The 24,412-nt window shown below is 49.1% G+C and overlaps 1 protein-coding gene and 1 non-coding gene across 8 annotated transcripts; both read left to right on the plus strand.

Moving 5' to 3' along the window:
* Positions 1–14: 14 nt before the first annotated feature.
* On the plus strand, positions 15–24,412 carry cep19 (centrosomal protein 19). Of its 7 annotated transcripts, XR_011934536.1 has the most exons (6): positions 15–135; positions 5,315–5,404; positions 5,580–5,775; positions 11,187–11,481; positions 13,928–13,989; positions 18,668–18,827. XR_011934536.1 is itself a non-coding variant. In XM_072474839.1 (5 exons), the coding sequence occupies exons 4-5, from the start codon at positions 11,352–11,354 to the stop codon at positions 19,030–19,032; spliced, it is 495 nt and encodes a 164-aa protein (XP_072330940.1). In that variant the 5' UTR covers positions 15–135; positions 5,315–5,404; positions 5,580–5,775; positions 11,187–11,351; the 3' UTR covers positions 19,033–24,412. The 7 variants fall into 7 exon arrangements, 6 of the variants coding, with proteins under 6 accessions (XP_072330940.1, XP_072330942.1, XP_072330943.1 ...); XM_072474839.1 differs by lacking the exon at positions 13,928–13,989 and having other exon boundaries at positions 18,668–24,412; XM_072474841.1 differs by lacking the exon at positions 13,928–13,989 and having other exon boundaries at positions 5,580–5,736; positions 18,668–24,412.
* Positions 16,282–16,443, plus strand: LOC140390868 (U1 spliceosomal RNA). Its single transcript, XR_011934923.1, has one exon. It is a non-coding gene; the product is annotated as a U1 spliceosomal RNA (small nuclear RNA).

Raw genomic sequence — 24,412 nt, forward strand, 5'->3', positions numbered from 1 at the left:
TATTACTTCTGTTAAACTAGATACATGGTCCAAATGTGTTAAAAATATTCAGCAGTGCAATGAACGTTCGCAGGGAAGGGTCTTTTATATGCTGGGTTGTCATGGGGACCGGGCGGGTGACAAGGCTGCGTTCAGGTTTGTATGAGAGAAAATGAGATTTATATTAGTGATTAATCCGAAGAGTAAAGCTCGTGTGAGTTTTAAGTCATCGCCGAGGGAACGCTGCACCGTCAGACGGTCAACACGGAGGGAGTGCGGCAGTGTTGGAGGGTCAGTAGTGAAGGGGTGCTGCACTGTTGGAGGGTCAGTAGTGAAGGGGTGCGGCACTGTTGGAGGGTCAGTAGTGAAGGGTGTTGCACTGTTGGAGGGTCAGTAGTGAAGGGTGTTGCACTGTTTGAGGGTCAGTAGTGAAGGGATGTTGCACTGTTGGAGGGTCAGTAGTGAAGGGGTGCTGCACTGTTGGAGGGTCAGTAGTGAAGGGGTGCTGCACTGTTGGAGGGTCAGTAGTGAAGGGGTGCGGCACTGTTGGAGGGTCAGTAGTGAAGGGTGCTGCACTGTTGGAGGGTCAGTAGTGAAGGGTGTTGCACTGTTGGTGGGTCAGTAGTGAAGGGGTGTTGCACTGTTGGAGGGTCAGTAGTGAAGGGGTGCTGCACTGTTGGAGGGTCAGTAGTGAAGGGGTGCGGCACTGTTGGAGGGTCAGTAGTGAAGGGTGCTGCACTGTTGGAGGGTCAGTAGTGAAGGGTGTTGCACTGTTGGTGGGTCAGTAGTGAAGGGGTGTTGCACTGTTGGAGGGTCAGTAGTGAAGGGGTGCTGCACTGTTGGAGGGTCAGTAGTGAAGGGGTGCTGCACTGTTGGAGGGTCAGTAGTGAAGGGGTGCTGCACTGTTGGTGGGTCAGTAGTGAAGGGTGCTGCACTGTTGGAGGGTCAGTAGTGAAGGGGTGCTGCACTGTTGGAGGGTCAGTAGTGAAGGGTGCTGCACTGTTGGAAGGTCAGTAATGAAGGGTGCTGCACTGTTGGAGGGTCAGTAGTGAAGGGTTGCTGCACTGTTGGAGGGTCAGTAGTGAAGGGTGCTGCACTGTTGGAAGGTCAGTAGTGAAGGGGTGCAGCGCTGTTGGAGGGTCAGTAGTGAAGGGGTGCTGCACTGTTTGAGGGTCAGTAGTGAAGGGTGCTGCACTGTTGGAGGGTCAGTAGTGAAGGGTGCTGCACTGTTGGAAGGTCAGTAGTGAAGGGGTGCAGCACTGTTGGAGGGTCAGTAGTGAAGGGGTGCTGCACTGTTGGAGGGTCAGTAGTGAAGGGGTGCGGCACTGTTGGAGGGTCAGTAGTGAAGGGTGCTGCACTGTTGGAGGGTCAGTAGTGAAGGGGTGCTGCACTGTTGGAGGGTCAGTAGTGTAGCAGCACTGTTGGAGGGTCAGTAGTGAAGGGTGCTGCACTGTTGGAGGGTCAGTAGTGAAGGGTTGCTGCACTGTTGGAGGGTCATTGGTGAAGGGTTGCTGCACTGTTGGAGGGTCAGTAGTGAAGGGGTGCTGCACTGTTGGAGGGTCAGTAGTGAAGGGGTGCAGCACTGTTGGAGGGTCAGTAGTGAAGGGGTGCTGCACTGTTGGAGGGTCAGTAGTGAAGGGGTGCGGCACTGTTGGAAGGTCAGTAGTGAAGGGTGCTGCACTGTTGGAGGGTCAGTAGTGAAGGGGTGCTGCACTGTTGGAGGGTCAATAGTGTAGCAGCACTGTTGGAGGGTCAGTAGTGAAGGGTGCTGCACTGTTGGAGGGTCAGTAGTGAAGGGTTGCTGCACTGTTGGAGGGTCATTGGTGAAGGGTTGCTGCACTGTTGGAGGGTCAGTAGTGAAGGGTGCTGCACTGTTGGAAGGTCAGTAGTGAAGGGGTGCAGCACTGTTGGAGGGTCAGTAGTGAAGGGGTGCTGCACTGTTGGAGGGTCAGTAGTGAAGGGGTGCGGCACTGTTGGAGGGTCAGTAGTGAAGGGTGCTGCACTGTTGGAGGGTCAGTAGTGAAGGGGTGCTGCACTGTTGGAGGGTCAGTAGTGTAGCAGCACTGTTGGAGGGTCAGTAGTGAAGGGTGCTGCACTGTTGGAGGGTCAGTAGTGAAGGGTTGCTGCACTGTTGGAGGGTCATTGGTGAAGGGTTGCTGCACTGTTGGAGGGTCAGTAGTGAAGGGGTGCTGCACTGTTGGAGGGTCAGTAGTGAAGGGGTGCTGCACTGTTGGAGGGTCAGTAGTGAAGGGGTGCTGCACTGTTGGAGGGTCAGTAGTGTAGCAGCACTGTTGGAGGGTCAGTAGTGAAGGGTGCTGCACTGTTGGAGGGTCAGTAGTGAAGGGTTGCTGCACTGTTGGAGGGTCATTGGTGAAGGGTTGCTGCACTGTTGGAGGGTCAGTAGTGAAGGGGTGCTGCACTGTTGGAGGGTCAGTAGTGAAGGGGTGCTGCACTGTTGGAGGGTCAGTAGTGAAGGGGTGCTGCACTGTTTGAGGGTCAGTAGTGAAGGGGTGTTGCACTGTTGGAGGGTCAGTAGTGAAGGGGTGTTGCACTGTTTGAGGGTCAGTAGTGAAGGGGTGCGGCACTGTTGGAGGGTCAGTAGTGAAGGGTGCTGCACTGTTGGAGGGTCAGTAGTGAAGGGGTGTTGCACTGTTGGAGGGTTAGTAGTGAAGGGGTGCGGCACTGTTGGAGGGTCAGTAGTAAATGGTTGCTGCACTGTTGGAGGGTCAGTAGTGAAGGGGTGCAGCACTGTTGGAGGGTCAGTAGTGAAGGGGTGCGGCACTGTTGGAGGGTCAGTAGTGAAGGGGTGTTGCACTGTTGGAGGGTCAGTAGTGAAGGGGTGTTGCACTGTGAGGGTCAGTAGTGAAGGGGTGCGGCACTGTTGGAGGGTCAGTAGTGAAGGGGTGCTGCACTGTTGGAGGGTCAGTAGTGAAGGGGTGCTGCACTGTTGGAGGGTCAGTAGTGTAGCAGCACTGTTGGAGGGTCAGTAGTGAAGGGTGCTGCACTGTTGGAGGGTCAGTAGTGAAGGGTGCTGCACTGTTGGAGGGTCAGTAGTGAAGGGTTGCTGCACTGTTGGAGGGTCAGTAGTGAAGGAGTGCTGCACTGTTGGAGGGTCAGTAGTGAAGGGTTGCTGCACTGTTGGAGGGTCAGTAGTGAAGGGTGCTGCACTGTTGGAGGGTCAGTAGTGAAGGGTTGCTGCACTGTTGGAGGGTCAGTAGTGAAGTGGTGCTGCACTGTTGGAGGGTCAGTAGTGAAGGGTTGCTGCACTGTTGGAGGGTCAGTAGTGAAGGGGTGCTGCACTGTTGGAGAGTCAGTAGAGAAGGGGTGCGGCACTGTTGGAGGGTCAGTTGTGAAGGGGTGCTGCACTGTTGGAGAGTCAGTAGTGAAGGGGTGCGGCACTGTTGGAAGGTCAGTAGTGAAGGGGTGCGGCACTGTTGGAGGGTCAGTAGTGAAGGGGTGCGGCACTGTTGGAGGGTCAGTAGTGAAGGGGTGCTGCACTGTTGGAGGGTCAGTAGTGAAGGGGTGCGGCACTGTTGGAGGGTCAGTAGTGAAGGGTGCTGCACTGTTGGAGGGTCAGTAGTGAAGGGGTGCTGCACTGTTGGAGGGTCAGTAGTGTAGCAGCACTGTTGGAGGGTCAGTAGTGAAGGGTGCTGCACTGTTGGAGGGTCAGTAGTGAAGGGTTGCTGCACTGTTGGAGGGTCAATAGTGAAGGGTTGCTGCACTGTTGGAGGGTCAGTAGTGAAGGGGTGCTGCACTGTTGGAGGGTCAGTAGTGAAGGGGTGCTGCACTGTTGGAGGGTCAGTAGTGAAGGGGTGCTGCACTGTTTGAGGGTCAGTAGTGAAGGGGTGTTGCACTGTTGGAGGGTCAGTAGTGAAGGGGTGTTGCACTGTTTGAGGGTCAGTAGTGAAGGGGTGCGGCACTGTTGGAGGGTCAGTAGTGAAGGGTGCTGCACTGTTGGAGGGTCAGTAGTGAAGGGGTGTTGCACTGTTGGAGGGTTAGTAGTGAAGGGGTGCGGCACTGTTGGAGGGTCAGTAGTAAATGGTTGCTGCACTGTTGGAGGGTCAGTAGTGAAGGGGTGCAGCACTGTTGGAGGGTCAGTAGTGAAGGGGTGCGGCACTGTTGGAGGGTCAGTAGTGAAGGGGTGTTGCACTGTTGGAGGGTCAGTAGTGAAGGGGTGTTGCACTGTGAGGGTCAGTAGTGAAGGGGTGCGGCACTGTTGGAGGGTCAGTAGTGAAGGGGTGCTGCACTGTTGGAGGGTCAGTAGTGAAGGGGTGCTGCACTGTTGGAGGGTCAGTAGTGTAGCAGCACTGTTGGAGGGTCAGTAGTGAAGGGTGCTGCACTGTTGGAGGGTCAGTAGTGAAGGGTGCTGCACTGTTGGAGGGTCAGTAGTGAAGGGTTGCTGCACTGTTGGAGGGTCAGTAGTGAAGGAGTGCTGCACTGTTGGAGGGTCAGTAGTGAAGGGTTGCTGCACTGTTGGAGGGTCAGTAGTGAAGGGTGCTGCACTGTTGGAGGGTCAGTAGTGAAGGGTTGCTGCACTGTTGGAGGGTCAGTAGTGAAGTGGTGCTGCACTGTTGGAGGGTCAGTAGTGAAGGGTTGCTGCACTGTTGGAGGGTCAGTAGTGAAGGGGTGCTGCACTGTTGGAGAGTCAGTAGAGAAGGGGTGCGGCACTGTTGGAGGGTCAGTTGTGAAGGGGTGCTGCACTGTTGGAGAGTCAGTAGTGAAGGGGTGCGGCACTGTTGGAAGGTCAGTAGTGAAGGGGTGCGGCACTGTTGGAGGGTCAGTAGTGAAGGGGTGCGGCACTGTTGGAGAGTCAGTAGTGAAGGGGTGCGGCACTGTTGGAGGGTCAATAGTGAAGGGGTGCTACACTGTTGGAGGGTCAGTAGTGAAGGGGTGCGGCACTGTTGGAAGGTCAGTAGTGAAGGGGTGCGGCACTGTTGGAGGGTCAGTAGTGAAGGGGTGCGGCACTGTTGGAAGGTCAGTAGTGAAGGGGTGCTGCACTGTCACAAGGTCAGTAGTGAAGGGGTGCCCCGTACCTGGTTTCAAGTGATTGGACTTTGTTCTAATCGCTTGGTTCGATTTCTCCAATGCTGGAGCTATTCCCTGATCGTTGGGCGGTCTTGAAGTGTCCGTTAACCTCTTTTGTGTTGGCTCCTGCTGGCGCCGAGGAGTCTGGCTTGGCTTTGTTTACCTTAAATGCTTTGATTGCTCCCGTGCTGCCTGGGATGAGGTGACGGCAGCAGTCAGCTCGGGGAGTCTGGCCAGGAGGGCTAGCCTCTAGTAAGCTTTGACAAAGGGTCATCTGGACTCTAATGTTAGCTCTTTTCTGTCCCTCCAGATGCTGCCAGACCTGCTGAGATTTTCCAGCATTTTCTCTTCTGGCCTCTAGTGCTGGAAGAAGGCCAACGACCTACACCAGGCAGCATGAGTGAGTAGACACCAACGCACCACCCCCTCGCACCAAAACCTTCCTCCACACTTCCCCCTTCAACCCTTCCTCCACCTACTCCTTCAACCCCTCCACACCAACCCCCCCCCCTCACACACACACAACTGTGAACCACGCATGTGGGGCCAACCGTGCTCTCTTTGTGCCTCCTCAGAAAAAGCTCTCCCATAATCTCCGGGAGAGGGCCCAGACTGGTGGTGGGATGCCGGACTTGAGAACCATCAATTCCTTCGGGGAGCGAGCCCTGGAGGTGACCAGGGTGGCTGTGGACAAGGCAGTCACCCACGCGGAAGTTGCCGGATGCCACAGAGGTGAGGAACCATGGGCTCAACCTGGAGGACCTGCCAAATGTGAGTGCTGATTGCCTTACTGACTGTCCGACCCATCCCTCCCACTCACCACATGTCCATTTTTCTACAGGTCCTCCAGCCGGCGGCACTACCCCATCCCGGGTGCCACCCTCTCCTGACTCCGAGGAGAATACCTCGGAGGGCAGCTCCGAGGTCACAGCTGTCATCCCCACCCTCCACCAGCACACCTGTGGGAAATGTTAGTGGTCAGGCTTCTGGGGCACAATCTGGTTGAGCACCATACCGCTGATGATGGAGATCTGGTGGAGGCAGGAACCCCCAGGCGAGACAGCAGTCCGAGGGCTACTGGATCCCAGGACCCAGCTGGAACCCAGCTTGATGTTGAGCCTTTGGAACAGGGTTACATGGAGCTGATGAACACAATAGGGAGCGGCTGGGACATTCAGAGGGAGTGTCCGCATCACTCCAGACCCAAAGGCTACAGGCGCAGTAAATGGCGCCTGCAATGAGTGGCACCGAGATCAACACTGCTTGGGTGGCAACCGCAGTGGAGAGCCTGGTGTACAACATGGGCACCGTTTGTGAAGGTGTGCAAGGTGTTGCTCAGTCGGTGAGGGCCATAGCCGAGGGTTGCGACGGAATGTTCGCCTCACTGGGGGATGTCACCCAGTACCAGGTTGACCTTGGATGAGATTCTGCGGGATATGTACCGCTCTCGGATGGGCATTACCGAAGCGCTGCAGAGTTCATCCCAGTCACAGGTGAGCATTGCCTAGATGCTGCAGAGCATATCACTGGCACTGAGGAGCATCGCGAGGGCTTCGACACCATGGTGCAGACATTGGGGAACCGCCAGGTCTGGCAGAGCCAGATGTTGCAGGGGCAGCCGAGGCTCAAACCTGCTGCCCCTCCATCCCAAGGTGGGCCCTATAGGCACCGTCCGAGTGGAGGGGACGCTCAGTGCCAGGTTGGACCCGGCCTATGGGCCGGCGACGGTGGCCACCTGCGCCCCCGAGCTCCACCCTCTGATGAGTCCGCATCTTGGGGTCAGCACACGGGTCAGGGCGACATGTGCATGTGCCATCGACAAGTGAGCAGGGGCCCCAGAGCTCCCAGAGGACACCCGCCAGGGGCATCAAAGGCCACAGGATGAGGTAAGCAGCAGGTAGCGGGTAGATGTAGTGGTAGAGCTAGGAGGGCAAAGCATATAGAGGATTACTGAGGGCACCCTGGAGTGATGTGACACCTACCCTGGGAGCGTGGGAACTGGGGGTGGTGGGTGGGTAAGGTTGTGACGACAGACCAGACCACTACCTAAGTGAAGCGGGTGAGTATGAGGGTCTCCCTGGCTTTCCAGACCCTCACCGCTACCACCTGTCCTGCAGCCTCCAGCTGGGGCTTGGGTTCCTCCCCGGCCTCCTCCTCCAGTCCTTGCTGGTCCAGCGCCTCCTCATGATCCTCATCCTTGTCCCTGGAAGCGGGTGTCCTCTTCATTCACGTGATGCCAAATCCGTAAGGACGTGACACAGGTGTCGCACCATCTCCTTGTTGAGGCGGAACCTCCTACGGCATGCGCTGTCCACCATTTGTTCGAATGACCAGCGGCGCCTGTACACCCTGGGCCATCGCAGGTCTCCCCTCTGGACCCCTCCCTAGCCTAATGGGCGGCCAGGGCCTCGAGGTGTTGGGCGGGGTCCGGCACATGGGCCACTGCCTCGAGCATCTGCAGATGCTGATGCTGCCGCCTTTTCCGGCATCTGGCCGCATGGTGTAGCACCAGCACCACTTAGGCAGCGTCTGCGTCCAACATCCCTACCATCGCATTCAATATCTGTAAGGCATTGGGAGAGGGTGTTAAATTGACAAAAACAGCGGTGGCTCCCACCCCGGGACCCTCCATTTCCCCACTGACCCCCCCCCGCCCTCTCCAGCACCACCTGGAATGTCCTATCCATGCACACCCGGCTGCAGTGGGCCTCCCTCACCGGATTCTAGACCCTGTACCCCGGACACCCACTCACAAAGTCAACCGGACTGGCGCTGGTCCCCTCCCCATGGCATTCACCCACCCTCCGGCCATGGACATCTCCCCGGAGCTGTGTCCCATCCCTTGGGTGTTCAGATGTTGGCCGTTGCGTGTGTGGTGTTCAGGTATGCTGGCCAGGCATCATGGTCTGATTGGGATGCTAGGCAATGACTCCCACATGCTACATGGCCCACCCACCCACGGGAATCCACTTGGGTTATGTGAAGTGCTCACTTAACCGCGATTGCCAATTCCCTAGAAGCTATAGCCTTCAGCTGCACGACCAGAGGCCTCGGCAGTCGGTCGGTGGGTTATGGGAGGTCATTGGGGCATACGGGCAGGGACTAGGGTTGCCCGTGGAATGGGTACACACGATCCAGGGGTTGGCACAGCGGTTGCCCCCCCCACCCATAGTGGCCCACACCTGCGGAGGGTCCCCTACTTTCAGCTGAGGGTCCCTCAACCCCACCGAGCACAGGCGCAGCAAGCCCAGTGCCCCAAGCTCTTTACATGTGAGCAGAGATGGCCTCTCATCTCCTCGGCTCCCCATAGAAGCCGTTCCACCAGGTTCACATGAGCACTTGCTGGGGAGGCTGCTGAATGACAGGCGACCGTTGGAAAAGGGGTGGATGTCGTTAATTGTATGGAAATGAGGCTGAAATGGTGATAATTGGTTTCTTACCATGCGGCACGATCCCGATTTTGCCTATGGGAGCGTGCTGGTTGCATCACAAACTGTTTGCCTCCTGGCACGGATCTCGTTTTTGGCCTCTCCCTCTATTCACCTTGAGTGAGAGCATAACCAGGTCGTAAGATCGCGCCCTAGGAGTCTGACGTAGGATCTCTTGTTGTTAAGATGCTCCAGGGATGAGTGTAGGGCCAGGGAGATGGTTTCTGCTGTGGACCAGTTGTGGCGGTATGCGAATTGCAGTGGAAATGGGCAGTCTGGGAAGTATGGAGCTGATGTATCTCATGACCAACCTCTCAAAACACTTCATAATGTTAGAAGTCAAGGCATGTTGTCTGGTGGTTCTTTGGCACCTCATGTGCTCACATGTTCGCCATCAGGTGGCTCTCTCTACTTCACCCCCTAAACACCGCTCCCTCCCCCCTCCAGCATCCCGGAGCATTTCCTCCTATTCTTCGCCCTTATTTCCACCTCCTCTCCCTTCTCGCTTCGGTGTCTCTCTGCCTCCCCCCCCCCCCCCCCCCCCCCCCCCTTCCCCTGGGACGTGCAGGTATTCATTCGCAAGAGTACCAAAGACAGACAGAATAATAAAAAAAGAGCATTATTAGTGGTCCAAGTGTGTCTGTGCTGTCTTTCCAGCCCTCTTTTCCAAATTAATTTGTCTGTTTCTTCAGGCATGTTGAAATAATACTCCTCGTTGTCGTATGTCACCCAGAGTCTACTGGGTGCAGCTTTCCAAACCGCACTTTGATCTTACATAGAGCCGCCTTGGCCCCGTTAATCTTGGCCAGGTCGGCCCCAATGTCCTGATTTTTGTGGATCGTATGCCCTTCCCATTGTCACAGCCGCGTGTACCTCGGCCAGTTCAGAATTCATTCCTTGTCCTGAAATCTCTGGAGTTTTGCAATGACCGCCCGTGGTGATTCTCCTGTTTTGGGCCTTTGTTAGAGCGACCTGTGGGCCCTGTCCACTCCGGGAGTTTGGGAAAGCTTTCTCCCCTGACCAGCTTCCCTAGAATCTGTGCTACGTCTTCCATTGGGTTTCTGCTCCCCGTACCCTCAGGTAGCCCAATGATCCTGAGGTTCTGGCGGTGGGACCTATATACCTTGTATCATCTTATTTCCTCAATTAGATCTCCTCCCATTCTTCTAAACTCTGGAGAATATGGGCCTAAACTGTTCAATCTCCCTTCATAAGACAAACCTCTCATTTCTGGAATCAATGTAGTGAACCTCCTCTGAACTGCCCATAATACAACTATAGCCCTCCTCAAATAAGGGGACTAAAACTGTACACAGTATTCCAGGTGCGACCGCACTAATGCCTACTTCCCAACTTTAATATTATATTCCTTTGGCCATAAATGCCAAAATTCCAATACAATTGCCTTCAGTGTCTTTGGGCACAAGCTGACAATTTCAAACAGGCATTCTGTTGTAAATTGCTGTTCACCGGCCATGATTGGACAGGGTAAGGCTCACCTGGGGCTGGTTTAGCACAGTGGGCTAAACAGCTGCCTTGTAATGCAGAACAAGACCAGCAGCGCGGGTTCAAGTCCCGTTCCAGCCTCCCCGAACAGCGCCGGAATGTGGCGACTAGGGGCTTTTCACTGTAACTTCATTGAAGCCTACCTGTGACAAGCAATTATTATTATTACTGTGAAGCCACGGTTGGAGTCTTGTACGTCGGGTCAACTGGGCTGCTGATGTCCAGAGACCAACTCTTCCGGTCACCATGTTCAGGACAGAGATGGAAGGCTATGGTTAGAAAAAACATTATTCAACATATTTGTGAATTATGCTGACATTAACCAAATGCACCCAGTCCATTCCAGTTCTTTTTCCGCACCCAATGACGCATTAAAGCAAACTTTTGACTATTTATATTGCTAGTAATTCCTGGAATAGGTCGTTAGTCTATCGTCAGAGCCTTGTACCTTGAGGGGTGTCACTCCACATCAAGCGTGGCTGACCAGGAGTCTCTCCCGCTCTTACCCGCCAGCCATTGGCATGTTTGGAAGGATTTGCAGGTCGATATACTCATCCTGTATGGCTGCGTTATGAACGTATCTTCTTTGGCCATCAAGTCCTGAGGTGGGACTTGAACCTGAAGCTTCTGCCTCAGAGGCAGGGACGCCATCCACTGCTCTACAAGACCTCCAGCCAAGGACCATAGTGAAACAAAACAAAGTCTTGTGCACTATATATACCATTAACACTAAGATGGGTTTTCCAAAAGCTCAATAAGTAAATACGTCACATGGACCAGAAAGGTCTAGTTTCGGCCTGGTTTTTTCCGACCTGTCTGATCCCAACCAGCAAAGCAGTGAAACATTATTAAGCTCATGGTCCCAGGAATGGGAAAAATTAACCACAGTCCATATGTTTGCTTGCTGACCAATGACTCCTATTGGAAAGCGCCTATATGTGGACATGATTATGCTCACTATTATTGAAGATCACAGACAAATTCCTTGTAGATACATACTGTACAGGTTTGCTTCTGACCAATGGCTACTTCACTGAGTTACTGGAAGGTACCAATACTAATAGAAGCATTCCCCAGTAAGATAGGTAGATGGACCTTTTCCATTTACTCTCAAGAGCTATCATGCACCTGTATTCAATACTGCTGCCACTAACTGTCTTCTGTTCCAGACACAATGTATTTCCTCTACTATTACAGGAGAGATTCAGACACATGTACTTACATTTGCTTATTTTTCTCTTCATCCAGGATATTCCTTGTGGATTATTCTTTACCAATGCTTTAAAATGTAGAAAAAGAGTTATGAAGATCCCTGGAGCCAGAAACACAGACTATTGAATGTCACAACATCACCAACCCTCTGACTGCTGATGAATTGCCTGCAAACTGAAAGGATCTTGTAGCTGAAACAAGATGGCCTATATTCCAAGAAAGTGTGGTGTTAAATTCAAACCACCTGCTATTGTTTTAATCTATGAAGATGAAAATACTAAAAAAAACCGCCAAAGGCTGATTCCTGTTCGAAATTTCTCCAAATTTTCAGGTGAGAACCTACTTTTATGTTTATTCTCAACTAGCCCATCAGACACTGTGCCATTCAAGCGGGTGCTAATCATAGCCGGAAGGGAGAAATTACAATGATCATCTTAACATGGAGTCCGAAAGCAGTGTTGTACACTGCGACTTCAGTGAAGCAGGCTAAGTGAGTGAAATTTTCCATCCACTTAGCGTTTGTTCTTTTTAATAGTCTATGAAGAAAATATTTTCCCTTCCGAAGTTAGAACAATAACTATAGTATACTCGGTTACTACACATTTTCCCGCTGTTGGAAGCAATTTAAGATGATGAACTTATGAGAGGTTATCTCACATGAAAGCTGTTTGATTAAGTGTAACATATTGCTACAAACACAGTGTGGTGACAATCTGCACTGGCGTTGTACCATACTCCAGGGGTAGTATATTGATTGGGAAGTGTTTTGAACTCCTTGGTGATATGGGGTGTGGTGATCTTTATGAGGGGTTTCCAGGACAGAAGGCATAGTGATCACAAAGACACTTGTAGCTCCTTTTAAGAACTAAACTAATTTTATTTACACTACTGAATTAGAGTTCGACACATATTATAAATAGTAAACATATATATATATATATATGAATTAAACTACACTCACTAACACTATCTTTATCTACTAACCATGACTATAATATCTAAACTAGTTCTGCAGTACACTTCTAATCTTGTCTTCTTCAGCTCTACTCCACTGTCCCTTAGCTCCCTCTACTGGCTAAGCTTAACATAACATGAACTCTTCACATGCTGTACATTTGTATAATACGAAGTCTTACAACACCAGGTTAAAGTCCAACAGGTTTGTTTCGATGTCACTAGCTTTCGGAGCGCTGCTCCTTCCTCAGGTGAATGAAGAGGTATGTTCCAGAAACATATATATAGACAAATTCAAAGATGCCAAACAATGCTAGGAATGCGACCATTAGCAGGTGATTAAATCTTTACAGATCCAGAGATGGGGTAACCCCAGGTTAAAGAGGTGTGAATTGTATCAAGCCAGGACAGTTGGTAGGATTTCGCAGGCCAGATGGTGGGGGATGAATGTAATGCGACATGAATCCCAGGTCCCGGTTGAGGCCGCACTCATGTGTGCGGAACTTGGCTATAAGTTTCTGCTCGGCGATTCTGCGTTGTCGCGCATCCTGAAGGCCGCCTTGGAGAACGCTTACCCGGAGATCAGAGGCTGAATGCCCTTGACTGCTGAAATGTTCCCCGACTGGAAGGGAACATTCCTGCCTGGTGATTGTTGCGCGATGTCCGTTCATTCGTTGTCGCAGGGTCTGCATGGTCTCGCCAATGTACCACGCTTCGGGACATCCTTTCCTGCAGCGTATGAGGTAGACAACGTTGGCCGAGTCGCACGAGTATGTACCGCGTACCTGGTGGGTGGTGTTCTCACGTGTAATAGTGGTATCCATGTCGATGATCTGGCACGTCTTGCAGAGATTGCCATGGCAGGGTTGTGTGGCGTCGTGGTCACTGTTCTGAAGACTGGGTAGTTTGTTGCAAACAATGGTTCGTTTAAGGTTGTGCGGTTGTTTGAAGGCAAGTAGTGGGGGTGTGGGGATGACCTTGGCAAGATGTTCATCGTCATCAATGACGTGTTGAAGGCTGTGAAGAAGATGACGTAGTTTCTCCGCTCCGGGGAAGTACTGGACGACGAAGGGTATTCTGTCGGTTGTGTCCCATGTTTGTCTTCTGAGGAGGTCGGTGCAGTTTTTCGCTGTAGCGCGTTGGAACTGTCGCTCGATGAGTCGAGTGCCATATCCCGTTCGTACGAGGGCATCTTTCAACGTCTGTAGATGTCTGTTACGCTCCTCCTCGTCTGAGCAGATCCTGTGTATACGGAGCGCTTGTCCATAGGGGATGGCTTCTTTAATGTGTTTAGGGTGGAAGCTGGAGAAGTGGAGCATCATGAGGTTATCTTTGAATTTGTCTATATATATGTTTCTGGAACATACCTCTTCATTCACCTGAGGAAGGAGCAGCGCTCCGAAAGCTAGTGACATCGAAACAAACCTGTTGGACTTTAACCTGGTGTTGTAAGACTTCGTACTGTGCTCACCCCGGTCCAACGCCGGCATCTCCACATCATTTGTATAATGTCACTTGGGCACCATATAAATGAAACTTTTTTAAAATATTTTTTTTTTTAAAGCTAAACTCGCTCAGAATCTCCTGTCAGCAATTTGTCCACAAATGCTGATCTGGATGAACAGGTGTTTTTGAAGAACAGGCCAATTCTTAGCCAGTGTTTGTCTGTCACCAACCACCACATAAAAAATACAAATTGATCTCACCCCTCACAGGAAGATGCACAACAAAAGTTTCTTGGTGTGTTTTCCCAAATAACTGGGGTGCCATCATCTCTGAGCAGAACCATGGTCATGTTACACTTACCCTTTTTCCCCTCACAGATCCAACTCATCCAAATCTCCGCTTCAAGAGTGTCCTCCAAAATGGGCTGGGAAATGTTAATGTAAGTGTTTTTTAAGTAGCAAATCCGAAGAAGTTGCCTCACGAGAAAATGATTCAAAGAACAATTGGTGGGAGAATTTTCATAGAGTTTTTAAATAAGGCAAGTGAGGGAATAAACAGTGTGTCCGGCAGGCAGACATAAAAAGACACTTTAGGTGAAGCTCAGATAGTATGATACCCAAATGTGTGGGTTTACATACCAAGAAAAGATAAACAAGCTTGGTTACTTTTTCCTCTGGAAGAAAGAAGGCTGAGGGGTGACCTTAAAGGAGGTCTTTAGAATTATAAAACGTTTTGATAGAGAAGATAGAGAATGTTTCCACTTGTGAGTAAGAGCACAACTAGAGGCCACCAGTATAAGATAGTTACCAAGAAATCCAATAGGGAATTCAGAAGAAATCTCTTTGCCCAAAGAACAGTGAGAATGTGGAACTCTGCCACAGGAAGTGACTGAAGCAAATAATTAAGAAGTTTTAAGGAGAAACCACGCACAGTGGTTAGCACAGTTGCTTCACAGCTCCAGGATCCCAGGTTCAATTCCCGGCTTGGGTCAGTCACTGTCTGTGCGGAGTTTGCACTTTCTCCCAGTGTCTGAGTGGGTTTCCTCCGGGTGCTCCGGTTTCCTCCCAGTCCAAAGATGTGCAGGTTAGGTGGATTGGCCATGATAATTGCCCTTAGTGTCCAAAAAGGTTGCCATGATGTGGAGATGCCGGCGTTGGACTGGGGTGAGCACAGTACGAAGTCTTACAACACCAGGTTAAAGTCCAACAGGTTTGTTTCGATGTCACTAGCTTTCGGAGCGCTGCTCCTTCCTCAGGTGAATGAAGAGGTATGTTCCAGAAACACATATATAGACAAATTCAAAGATGCCAAACAATGCTTCGAATGCGACCATTAGCAGGTGATTAAATCTTTACAGATCCAGAGATGGGGTAACCCCAGGTTAAAGAGGTGTGAATTACATCAAGCCAGGACAGTTGGTAGGATTTCGCAGGCCAGATGGTGGGGGATGAATGTAATGTGACATGAATCCCAGGTCCCGGTTGAGGCCGCACTCGTGTGCGGAACTTGGCTATAAGTTTCTGCTCGGCGATTCTGCGTTGTCGCGGGTCCTGAAGGCCGCCTTGGAGAACGCTTACCCGGAGATCAGAGGCTGAATGCCCTTGACTGCTGAAGTGTTCCCCGACTGGAAGGGACCATTCCTGCCTGGTGATTGTTGCGCGATGTCCGTTCATTCGTTGTCTACCTCATACGCTGCAGGAAAGGATGTCCCGAAGCGTGGTACATTGGCGAGACCATGCAGACGCTGCGACAACGAATGAACGGACATCACGCAACAATCACCAGGCAGGAATGTTCCCTTCCAGTCGGAGAACACTTCAGCAGTCAAGGGCATTCAGCCTCTGATCTCCGGGTAAGCGTTCTCCAAGGCGGCCTTCAGGACGCGCAACAACGCAGAATCGCCGAGCAGAAACTTATAGCCAAGTTCCGCACACATGAGTGCGGCCTCAACCGGGACCTGGGATTCATGTCACATTACATTCATCCCCCACCATCTGGCCTGCGAAATCCTACCAACTGTCCTGGCTTGATGTAATTCACACCTCTTTAACCTGGGGTTACCCCATCTCTGGATCTGTAAAGATTTAATCACCTGCTAATGGTCGCATTCGAAGCATTGTTTGGCATCTTTGAATTTGTCTATATATGTGTTTCTGGAACATACCTCTTCATTCACCTGAGGAAGGAGCAGCGCTCCGAAAGCTAGTGACATCGAAACAAACCTGTTGGACTTTAACCTGGTGTTGTAAGACTTCGTACTGTCCAAAAAGGTTGCGTGGGGTTACGGGGATGAGGTGGAGGTGTGGGCTTAGGTAGGGTGCTCTTTCCAAGGGCCAATGCAGATCGATGGGCCGAATAGCCACCTTCTGCACTGTAAATTCTGTGATTCTATGATAAGCATACGAGGGAACAGAGAATTATGAGATAGATTCAGATGAGAAAAGGTGGGAGGGAACTCGGGTGGGCATGAACAATCAACATCCTGGGGTTACCATTGACCAGAAACTGAACTGGACTAGCCATATAAATACTGTGGCTACAAGAGCAAGTCAGAAGTTGGAGTTCCCTTCCAAACCACCTGCCATCCTGATTTGGAACAATATCACCGTTCCTTCATTGTCGCTAGGTCCAAATCCTGGAACTCCCTCGCTAACAGGAGGTGGGTGTACCTACACTACACAGAAGGCAGCTCACCACCACCTTCTTGAGGGCAATTAGGAATGGGTAATAAATACTTACCTGGCAGGGGTGAAACCATGATCAAGAAGGTGGTTCGCCCAGGATGAGGCTAGCCCATTGCACTTCGGGTGTGCTGACGCCTGCGATGTTCCCAAATGTGGGATACTCGACTGCTAAATTTGTGGTAGTGGGGGACTGCATTTATTTTTTTTTAAAAAGGAATGGGTAATAAATGCTGGCCTAACCAATGACTCCGACATTTGAAGAATGAATTAATAAAAAATGAACACTGGCATGAACTGAAATGCCTGTTGTGCCATATATCCTCATGTATATTGGACAAAAATGAGGCTACTTCACTCCATTCCAGTTTCCTTGCCTTTATGAGGACAGTTAAATGATAACTATGGAAAGAAGAAATTAGGGGAAGTCAATTGGGTCTATAAATTCATACTGCGAATGGGACAATGAGGACTTTGAAAGTGGGGCACAGATCAGGATTTAGGTGATGAAGCCGCATTTATTTGTTGGTCCCAGTGGATGGAAAATCAAGTGGAACTCACTAACCACCGTGTCCAAATTTGTGATACGCACTGTAGTCACGCAGTGGTGTTCAGCACCAGGAGTGATTTTATTTCTATGCAAGAAAATCCGGGAATGAGAAACAGCCATTCAGCCCATCCCTCTAGAATCATAGAATGATACAGACAGGAGGAGGCCATTTGGCCTATCATGCCTCTGCCAGCTCTTTGAAAGAGCTATCTGAATAGTCCCTCACCTGGGCTCTTCCCCCCCCCCCCCCCCCCCCCCCCCCCCACAGTCCTGCAAACGTCTCCCTTTCATGTTTCTATCCAATTCCCTTTTGAAAGTTAATACTGAATCTCTTCGTGCTACCCTTGATACATTCCTACATTAATTCTGTATTCATGGGCGGTGTGGTGCTGTGAGGTTACCCCCTTAACATGGAACTACAGTAGAGGGCAATTTGGGGAAAAGGGCCAAAGGCAAGGCTGACATCACAAAATACTCTACACTGGGATTGTATTACCTTCTATCTGACCTCGAAATAATTTCAAAGTTATTTTCTTCCTTGGTTATGCTTCAGTGAGTCAATGTTGTTATAAAGGATAAAAAGAGTCCGGTAGTAATAGCTTTGTTGAAAATTTGGAGGCAGTTTCGCCAGCACATCGGGTTGGGGGCAGGGTCAAGGGAAATGCTGATTCGGGGGAACCTTAGATTTGAGCCAGGGAAGTGGGATGGAAATGTTCGGAGATGGGAAGAGAAAAGAATTGGGACACTAAAAGATTTGTTTCTTGGGGGTCGGTTTGTGGAATTGAAGGAGCAGAGGGAAATATTTAGATACATGTAGGTTCGAGACTTTGCCAGAAAGGAGATAGAGCTTCCCAGTAGAGCCGGCTTCCACATTGCTGGAGGTGGTGCTGACGACAGGAGGACTGGAGAAGGGGGTAGTATCGATAGTTTATGGAGCTATTCTGGAGGAGAAGGTGCCGCTGGAAAGGATCAAGGCGGAGTGGGAGGATGAGTTGGGAGAGGGTATGGAGGATGTGTTCTGGTGTGAGGTGCTCCGGAGGGTGAACCTTGTGTGCGAGGTTGGGGCTGATACAGCTGAAGGTGGTGTATAGAGCACACCTTACAAGGGCGAGGATGAGCCGGCTCTTTCCTTTGAAGGGGTAGAAGATGTGTGTGAACGTTGCGGGGCGGGAGGCCCCAGCAAGCCACATTCATGTTTTGGTCCTGTCCAAAACTGGAGGATTACTGGAAGGGCGTTTTTCAGGTAATCTCTAAAGTGGTGCACGTGAAACTGGACCCGGACCCTCGGGAGGCCATATTCGGGGTGTCAGACCAGCTGGGGTTGGAAACGGGCAGGAAGGCAGATGTTGTAGCCTTCGCCTTGTTGATTGCACAAAGGCGGATCCTGTTAGGGTGGAGATCAACCTCTCCATCCTGTGCCCTGGCGTGGCGGAGGACCTGCTGGAATTCTGGACGCTTGAAAAGGTCAAATTTGAACTGAGGGAAAGGATGGAGGGGTTCGACAATTCATGGGCGTTAGTCATTATGCACTTTCGAGAATTGGATCACATTGAACATTAGGGGGGGTTGGGGGCTGGGAGGGTTGGGGGAGAAGGACTGTATATGTTAATGGTGAATATGGGTGATTCCTGATTCCTTTTTGTCATTTGTTTATGTTAACATGCGGGTTAATGTTTGGGATTTGGTGGGAGGATGGGATTGTTGTTATTGATATGGGGATTGACATTACATTCGTTACTGATTATTGTTTATTGTTGGGTGTAAGTTTGGGAGAAAATGTGAAAAAGGAGAATAAAAATATTTATAAAGGATGAAGAGGAAAGAAATGGGTGTCAATGGTGACAGTATATAATATATTTGCTCCTTTTGAAAATGTTTGACTGTAGATTGCAGCCAAGCTGCGGAACAGATGAAGAATAACCCTCGGCACCAAGTGTATCTAAATGGAGTGTCACAGCAGCAGCTGCAGAAATTACACCAGCTACTGAGGGACAGCCTGAATGGGCTGAGCCTTGACCAGAGTCTGGAGACAATCCTGAGGGAAAACTCCATCAACCCAGAGGAAGATCTCAACAAACTCGATGACGATGAATTGGCAAAAAAGAAAAAAATCATGGACGAACTGTTTGAAAGGAACCGGAGAAAACCCAATGACCCAGAGTTTGTTTATGACCTGGAAGTTGATTTTCCACAGGACGGACAGATTGAGTCATGTGGCTGGGATGAGGAAGAACAAGGTGGAGAGTTCTGACAAAGTGCCATCCAGACTCAAAACGTTGGCTCTGTCTCTCTCTCTCTCTCTCTCTCTCTCTCCACAGAAGCTGTCAGACCTGCTGAGATGTTCCAGCATTATCGGCGTTTGTTGGAGAGTTCTGACTTGTCTTTCATTTGCAGAACTGTCAGTGTGCATCCATGAGGGCAGAAGAAGCGAGTGGTCAGCTAACAATTGGTCAAAGTTACAACTGTAGCAGACATGGAATTATGTCCAAACAGATTAAAGGGAGCAGGAGCAGGGTGTTGTTTTCACTTCCTAGTAAACTGCAAATGTTAAACAGCAAATCTTGGGAATCGTTTTTGGCCTCATTAAGGTGAGGGGTCTTGATGCTGGGGAAGGGAAAACATGTTATGGTGGGGGTACCTACATTGAGGATATATTTTCAATGTAGAAAACGTACACTCCCACAGATGTCAAAACTAACATCACATTTCAAGTGATGAAATTTCCCGTACCAGCCTCCCCAAACAGGCGCCGGAATGTGGTGACTAGGAGCTTTTCACAGTAACTTCATTTGAAGCTTGTGACAAGCGATTTTCATTTCATTTTTTTCATTTCAAGTGATGTTTGTTCAGGAATAAATATTTGCCAGGATACAGGGAGAATCCATCAGCTCTTCTTTGAAAGAGAGCCACATTTGCATGCAGCCAAGAGGGCAGATGAAACCTTGGTTCAATGACCATCCAAAATATACTAAAGACTTGAGTTTATATAGCACCTTTCATGAAAACAGGACAACCCAAAGTACTTTAGAAATGTAGTCACTGCAGGAAATCCGGCAGTCACCCTGTGTGCAGCAATCACTCACAAACAGCAATATGGTAATGGACAAATAATCTGTGTTTTACTATGTTAATTGAGGGATATATGCTAGTCAGGTTATCAGGATAACACCATAGTCTCTTTTATCTATTGGAATCGAACCTGGGACCCTGGCGCTGTGAAGCCACAGTGCTATCCACTTGTGCTACTTTGCTGCCCAATTGGGCAGAGGTAATGATACAGGCTTGAGGCAAGAGTTGGCCCAAGCAGACTGAGCACAGATAATTGAGGGTAGGACAGTTGGGAACAATGGCGGATATTCAGGGAGATATTAAATACCTCTCAATTAAAGTATATTCCTGAGAGGAAGAGGAATTGTAAAAGGGAGAAAAATGTTCCATGGCTAAACAAGGAAGTCAAGGAGGACATAAGGCAAAACCTAGGGCATACCATACTGCAAAGGCTGGTAAGCTGGAAGATTGGGAGAACTTTAAGGTTCAGTAAAAGGCTACTAAAAATAAAACCGAAAGAGCGAAGATGAACTACGAAAGGAAACTAGCAGAAAACATAAATACTGATACCAAAAGCTTCTATAAGTGTTTAATAATAATAATCACTTGTTGTCACAAGTAGGCTTCAATGAAGTTACTGGGAAAAGCCCCTAGTCGCCACATTCCAGCGCCTGTTCGGGGAGGCCGGTCGGGAATGGAAACCGTGCTGCTGGCATTGTTCTGCATTACAAGCCAGCTGTTTATCCCACTGTGCTAAACCAGAGGGAAAGAATAGATAAAGTAAATGGTGACCCTTTAGAGGACGGCACTGGTGAGGTAATGGGGAACGCAGAGGTGCCGGAGACACTGAACCAATGTTTTGCCTCTGGCTTCACGGTAGAGGATAACAATTTTCCAAAAACTTCAGTTAATGCAGAGGAACTTGGTGCAATAACCATCACTAGGGAGAAGGTATTGAATAAACTAATGGGATGTACGAACTGTAACTAGCAGGGTGCCACGGGGTGGGGTCAGTCCTCGAACTTCAACTGTTTACAATCTACATAAATGATCGGCAAGCAGGGCAAGAATATAACAGTAACATTTGTGGACGATACTAAAATAGGTGGGAAAACAGGCAGTGAAAAGATATAGAATTAACGATGGATATAGATAGGCGAGGAGTTTGGGCCAAAATTTGGCAGATGGAGTTTAATGTGGATACGTATGACGTTATCCATTTTGGCAGAAAATATAGAAAGGGAAATTATCTAAATGGAAAGCAGATTCAAAATGTTTCTGAGGCAGAGGGAACTGGGTGTCTTTGTTCATGAATCGCAGAAAATTGGTATGCAGGTACAGCATGTAATAAAAAAGGCAAATAGAATCTTAGTGTTGCAGTTATATAGGATGTTGGTGAGACCACATCTGGAGTACTGTATCCTGTTTTGGTCTCCTTATTTGAGGAAGGATGTGGTGGCATTGGAGGCAGTTCAGAGGAGGTTCACCAGAGTGATTCCAGGGATGAAATGGTTGACATATGAGGAACGATTAAACACTTATACTCACTGGAGTTTAGAAGAATGAGAGGGAATCTGATCAAGGTATATAAAAAAACTACAAGGGATTGATAAAGTAAGCATAGACAAATATCCCCCCTTGTGGGGCACATTAGAACAAGATGTCACAGATATATGTTGAGAGACAGTAGATTTAAACCCGAGATGTGGAGGAACAACTTCTCGCAGAGTATGGTGAATTTCTTTTTAAATGTATTTTATTACAAACATGTATCAAAACAGGTTACAGCATATAAACACCCTGGGAAGCATACTTCCCAGCAATCAACAACAGTCTCTGCAAATTTCCTCCCTTTTCAACCCCCCCCCCCCGACGACAAACAGCTCCTCAAACACAGTCAGAAACATCCCCCACCTTTACTCAAATCCCCCTGCAGAGCCCCTTAACTCATACCTTATCTTCTCCAACCGCAGGAAGTCGTATAGGTCATCCAACCAAGCCAATCCCCGGTGGCGATGCCGACAGCCACTCCAGTAAAATTTGCTGTGTGCAATCAAAGAGGCGAAGGCCACGTCGGCCTTCCTCCTCTCCATGAGCTCCGGCTTCTCTGAAACCCCAAATATCGCCACCAAAGGGTCCAGGTCCACCTCCTCCAGAGGGTGGTAAATTTGTGGAATTCATTGCTCCATAGTGCGGTGGACTCTGAATCATTAAATGTTTCAGGAAGGAGATAGATATATTTCTGATTTTAAAAATGGGTTAAAGGGATTTGGGGAACAGGGAGAAAGGTGGACTTCAGACTCGGAAGAGATCAGCCATGATCTGATTGAATGGCGGTGCAGGTTCAAAGGGCTGATTTACCTACTTCTGCTCCCAATTCCTATGTAACATACGTGAATTTGTTTCCTCATTTATGTCTTAAGACTTGCAGCTATAATTCTGACTGAGAACAGTATTTGAACTTTCATAATCTAAGGGTGATGTACGTCACAACTTATGTGCTCCCTTCCAGGTACAGGTCAGGCTATCATATGGGATAGAATCTCTGGAAAGTAGTCTGGTCCCAGGTTTCACATAGGAACTATTGACAGATAAGACAGTAGGTTGAAGTTTTGCAGAAAAAGTTTGATAAGCTATGTTCTATTTGATAAGGATAGTAACGTCAAGTGTACTTCTCACTGGCACTTGGATTCATAGTCATACAATCATACAGCATAGACAAGGCCCTTCGTACCATCGCATCTGGGCCAGTTAAAAACAATCATCTATTCTAATCCCATTGGCCTGCACTTGGCCCATAGCCTTGTATGCCTTGGGATCGCAAGTGCACATCTAAATACTTCTTAAATGTTATGAGGGTCTCTGCCTCTACCGCCCTTTCAGGAGCGAGTTCCAGACTTCCACCACCCTCTTAAGTGGAAACGTTTTCCTCATATCCCTTCTAAATCTCCAGCCCCTTACCTTAAATCTATGCTCCCTGGTCAATGATCCCTCCACCAAGGGCAAAAGCTTCTTCCTGTTGACTCTATCTATACCCTCATAATTTTATACGTCTCAGTCTCCTCTGCTCCAAGGAAAACAATCCAAATCTATGTAATCTCTAATATAAATCTATATAATCGTTATAACAAACTCTCCCGCCCAGGCAATATCCTGCAGAAGGATTCAATTCCTCCAACATTGAGAAACGTACAGCCAGCAGTTTAGTTCAATAACATGAAGTCCACCTTGCCTAGTACAAATCTGCATTTAAAAAATAAATAAGGCTTTGGTGTTTAGCAATGTAATTTGGTAAGCTGAAAACATGTGCGCATTGTGGGTTATAAATGGGAAATGCTGGAGCTATGCAGCAAGTCAGGTAGCATAGAGGACGAGATGGATCGTTCATGAAAACTAAGAAAAGCTAGGAGTGAAATTGGTTTTAAGCAACTGAAAGGGTGAAGGTGGGCAGAACAAAAGGGAAGGTCTAATAGGGTGCAGGGCAGGGGAGATTAAACAACGAAAGGTTTCATTGTGCAAGGCCAGAGGGAATGGTAATGGGATAAGAAATGAAAGATGTGCCTGGAGGAGGTGTGAATGGCAGGCGTTTGAAAGCAAAGAAATAAGAGAAAATAAAATAAACCAACAACAAAAGCGAGAAAGCCTCTGGACTCAACATTGGTTTCAACAATTTTAGATCATAATCTCTTCAATTTTCGTAGAATCACTACTATGCAGACTGACCATCGAGTCTACACCAACTCTCCGAAAAAGCACCCTACCTGGGCTCACTCCCCCACCGTACCCCTGTAACCACACCTAACCTTTGGACATAAAGGGGCAATTTAGCATAGCCAATCCACCTAACCTGCACATCTTTGGCCTGTGGGAGGAAACTGGAGCACCCAGAGAAAACCTACACACAGGAAGAACGTGCAAACTCCACACAGTCTCCCAAGTTTGGAATCGAACCCAGATCCCAGTCTCTAAATGTTAGCTGACCTGCTGAGTAGTTAAAGCATTTTGGGTTTTGATTTCAGATTTTCAGCATCCAGTATTCTGTATGAGCGTCCTGGAATTTAGTCACCATTGATTTGTCCATGGAGATATCAAAGCCAAGGTCAGAAAAAACATGGTGGAACCACTTTGGAAAAGCAGGGTGAATGGCAGTGGAAAACTTCAAGAATTACCTGGCAAAAGCAACTAACTCAGGCTGTCAGATTTACAGGAAATTCTATCTGGTGGGGAAAGAAATCAAATGTATCTATTTTGGTGCAAAGCACTGGGGTGTAACTATAAATTATAAACTAAAAAAGGGTGGCACCGTAGCACACTGTTGCTTCACAGCGGCAGGGTCCCAGGTTTGATTCCCGGCTTGGGTCACTGTCTGTGCGGAGTCTGTATGTTCTTCCCATCTCTACATGGGTTTCCTCCAGGTATTCCAATTTCCTCTCGCAAGATGTGCTGTTAAGTGAATTGGACATTCTGAATTCTCCCTCAGTGTACCCGAACATGGGAGTGTGGGAACTAGGGGCTTTTCACTAACTTCACTGCAGTGTTAACGTAAGCCTACTTGTGACAATAAAGATTATTATAAATTGTAA

Source organism: Scyliorhinus torazame, chromosome 14 (genome assembly GCF_047496885.1).
Source record: "Scyliorhinus torazame isolate Kashiwa2021f chromosome 14, sScyTor2.1, whole genome shotgun sequence".
NCBI lineage: Eukaryota > Metazoa > Chordata > Chondrichthyes > Carcharhiniformes > Scyliorhinidae > Scyliorhinus > Scyliorhinus torazame.

Excerpts from the sequence above, each read along its gene's own strand:
- cep19 (XM_072474839.1), top strand. The coding sequence starts at position 11,352 with ATGGCCTATATTCCAAGAAAGTGTGGTGTTAAATTCAAACCACCTGCT. Across the intron at positions 11,482-18,667 it reads AAATTTCTCCAAATTTTCAG|ATTGCAGCCAAGCTGCGGAA; the intron begins GTGAGAACCTAC and ends GTTTGACTGTAG.